Source organism: Cynoglossus semilaevis, chromosome 20, assembly GCF_000523025.1.
Source record: "Cynoglossus semilaevis isolate Cse_v1.0 chromosome 20, Cse_v1.0, whole genome shotgun sequence".
Classification (NCBI taxonomy): Eukaryota; Metazoa; Chordata; class Actinopteri; order Pleuronectiformes; family Cynoglossidae; genus Cynoglossus; species Cynoglossus semilaevis.
In genome coordinates this window covers 5,831,993-5,835,661 of record NC_024326.1, presented here as the reverse complement: position 1 = coordinate 5,835,661, position 3,669 = coordinate 5,831,993, and the positions used below count along the sequence as shown (strand labels likewise).

At 51.4% G+C, this 3,669-nt stretch overlaps 1 protein-coding gene across 1 annotated transcript in view; it reads left to right on the top strand.

Moving 5' to 3' along the window:
- Positions 1-1,765: 1,765 nt before the first annotated feature.
- LOC103396260 (protocadherin-8) overlaps positions 1,766-3,669 on the top strand; it is a 5,008-nt gene continuing 3,104 nt past the window's right edge. Inside the window, exon 1 of the mRNA XM_008334280.3 lies at positions 1,766-3,618. Within this exon, the coding sequence (XP_008332502.1) occupies positions 1,958-3,618 (1,661 nt within the window). The 5' untranslated portion in view covers positions 1,766-1,957. The remainder of the gene's footprint in view (positions 3,619-3,669) is intronic.

Genomic DNA, 3,669 nt, shown 5'->3' with positions numbered 1-3,669 from the left:
CCTCTGCGTTTAAAGCCAAATCCCTTTTGCAACGGCTTTGTAGATATTTTTTTTCCGTCTGGCTCGGTGCATGTGCATGTACACGTATGTACCGTCGCCTGCCCCCGCAGTGTTCCAACAGCCGAGAGCTAGCATGTTAGAGTCAATCATGACATAGGTTTTAATTATAAAAAAAAAAGACGCTGGGTCTCGTGATCTGATCTGAGAAGAGCTTAGAGGATACAAAAAAAAAAAAAAAATCAATGTTTAAAAATGAATATAGTCTCCCTCTATTCTTGCCTCCAGACAGAAAATGAGGAGGGAAAACAATAACAGTGCACCCGAATAATAGAAGGCAAATCAAGCTTATGGGATTTATTAATGAAAGTTAAATGAGCTGTAGGGTGATACTATCACCACTGTGAAGCTGCCATTGGTCAAAATGATCCTAAAAAAATCAAAAAAAAAGTTCAAAAAAAGTTTAATTATATCAAATGACATCCGGATCGGCATTTAAGTCTGCTAAAAATGTATTGTATTTTGTGGGCCAAACAATTGTTTTTTTCATTATTTTCATCAAGATTTTTTTTTTTGCCTAAATTTTTAAGCAAGATGTCACCTTGGTCTTATTACCTGGCAAAAGGTATCCCTAAAGTAGCGTCGATGGAAATGAAAACTACGTCAAGTAAATAAGAAAATCAAAATTGAAGACAGTTTCCCGGATTTCCCGTACTCCAGGGGTGTCAAACATAAGGCTCGCCGGCCAAAACCGGCCCGCTAGAGGGCATCTAATCCTGCCCGCGACACTTCATGTTCATGACGTAGAATTGTATTTCGTTAAATAGGACTGTTTTCAAATATACTTGTACGTCCTTGTATGGAAACATGGGGGGGAAATATGGACTTTGTTATTGTTATTGTTATTGTTATTTATCGGTAATTATGATTACGATTGTACTGGTCCGGCCCACTTGACATGTGTTGCCCATGAAACCAAATGACTTCGACACCCCCCCCCTTGCTGTAGTGTATCTGAAAACGACCACGTGACGTCACCAACCACGTCGGTGAGGAAAATCGTATATCGAAAAATTGTATTGTCTCTTTGAATTGCACTCGTATGTCAAATGTATCTCCTAACCAACTTTTTTTTTTGGGGGGGGGTTGGGGGCGGTGGGGGGGGATGCTCTATCTTGCATCTAATAATCCGTCAGTTAAACGCGTCCACGCGTGGACAACAAGGGCCACGTGCGTTGCAGTGTCCAGTGTTTCGGCGTAAATCTCTCTCGTTCCCCTTTTTTTACGCGGAAAGCGCGCCTATATGTGTGAAGCATTCCGAGCAGACACTTTCTTTTCAAACGCTTTGTCCTCTATCTCAGGGACACTGCGCATCGCTGTACGTGTCCCTATCTCCCTCTCTCTCTCTCTCTTTCTGCCCCCCCCCCCCGTGGGTGTGCGTGCTTTTTTAACCCCGGGGGGGGGGGGGGGGGGGGGGGGGGGCAGAAAGCGAGCGAGACTAGAGCCGGTATTAAATCAAGCTCCAACGTTTGGTCCGAGCACCGGATGCCAAGTTTCAGCGTACAGTCCAGGAATCCTTAAAACTCTCTCTCCCGCCTTAGAGAGCTTGCAAAAAGTCTACCTTTCTTTCCCCCCCAACTCCCCTCCCCGACAGCCCAGATTGGCCAGTAGGGCGGTTCATTTGCATGCCTCTACGTATAAACCCTCCTGCAGATACTGCAGCCCCCTTCCGCTGAGAACAGCACATCCCCAGAAGAGAGAGAGAGAGAGAGAAAGAGCGCATACAGAGTGCGCATTCACAGGCATATGGAGGATCCATTAGACACTTTATTCTAAAAAAGAAGAAAAGAAATTATTGCCATTTTTGCTATTTTTTTAAAGTCTCTCTTTTTTTTGGTCTTTGAACGGGGATTTAGATCTTTTTTTTTTTTTTTTTTGGTGAGAGAAAGCGCCAAAAAAAATGGGAGACCCGGAGTGGAGCGTACTGCTGGCGGTCCTGTGCGTCTCTTTGGCCAGCCTTCCTGCTGTCATCCAGGGAAAGACGATCAAATACGAGACCTTTGAGGAAGACGCCGTGGGCACCGTGATCGGAAACTTAGCCACAGACATCTCATCCTTTTCTTCTTCTTCTTCTTCTTCTTCCGGAGTTGGACGGAATAATAATTTCAGGATGATGAAACAGTTCAACTCGTCCTTTATTCGTCTCCGAGAGAGCGACGGCCAATTGAGCATCGGGGAGAAGATGGACAGGGAGCGCATCTGCAAACACGCGTCGCACTGTCTCATTGCGTTCGACGTGGTCAGCTTCTCCAAAGAGCAGTTCAAACTCGTGCACGTCGAGGTGGAGGTCAAGGACATCAACGACAACTCGCCGGCGTTTCCCCGCAGGGAGTCGAGTCTGGAGATCTCCGAAAACACCGCGGTCGGGACGCGCATGCCGCTCGACTTCGCCGTGGACGAGGACGTGGGAGTCAACTACATCCAGAGCTACCAGATCTCCGTGAACAGCCACTTCACGATCGACGTGCTCAGCAGGGCCGACGGGGTTAAATATGCGGAGCTGGTGCTCATGAAGGAGCTGGACCGGGAGACGCAGCCGTCTTACGCGCTCGAGCTGCTGGCCATGGACGGAGGGAGCCCGTCCCGCACGGGAACCACGCGCATCAACGTCAAAGTGAGAGACTTTAACGACAACAGCCCGGCGTTTGACCGCAGCAGCGTCTCCGTGGACCTGCCCGAGGACGCGGCGGTGGGCACTCTTCTGGTGGACCTGAACGCGGAAGATCCGGACGAGGGTCTGAACGGCGAAGTGGTGTACGGCTTCGGGAACCAGGTGCCGTCGGAGATCAGACAACTTTTCCGAGTGGACAGGAGGACGGGGAGGCTCACGCTGGAGAGCCCGGTTGACTTCGAGGGCAAGAACACGTACGAGTTCGACGTCGAGGCCAAGGACCTGGGCGCGAACCCGAGCCCCGCCATTTGCAAAATAGTGGTGCAGGTGCGAGACGTGAACGACAACGCACCTGAGATCTCCATCACCCCCATGACGTCCATCACCGCCGGGATCGCCTACATCACCGAGGCAGCGGCCAGGGAGAGTTTCGTGGGGCTGGTCAGCACCTCGGACAGAGACTCCGGCGCGAACGGCCAGGTGCGCTGCACTCTGTACGGACACGATCATTTCAAACTGCAGCAGGCGTACGAGGACAGCTTCATGATCGTCAGCACGAGCTCGCTGGACCGGGAAAAGATCCCGGAGTATAACCTGACGGTGGTGGCGGAGGACCTGGGCTCCCCGCCCTTCAGGACTATCAAGCAGTACACCATCAGACTCATAGACGAGAACGACAACGCGCCCGTGTTCAGCAAGCCCGTCTATGAAGTGGCCGTGGTGGAGAACAACGCTCTCGGAGCCTACGTCACCACGGTGGTGGCGCGGGACTCGGACGCCGGGTCAAACGGCAAAGTCAGTTACGAACTGGCGGACACCTACTTCATGGGCTCCCCCATCTCGTCCTTCGTGTCCCTCGACCCGGCCAGCGGGTCTCTGTACGCACTGAGGAGCTTCAATTACGAGGTAATGAAGCAGCTGGAGCTGCGCGTCACGGCCAGCGACGGCGGGTCTCCGCCGCTGGCCGGCAGGGCCAACGTCCACATCAGGATACTGGGCGG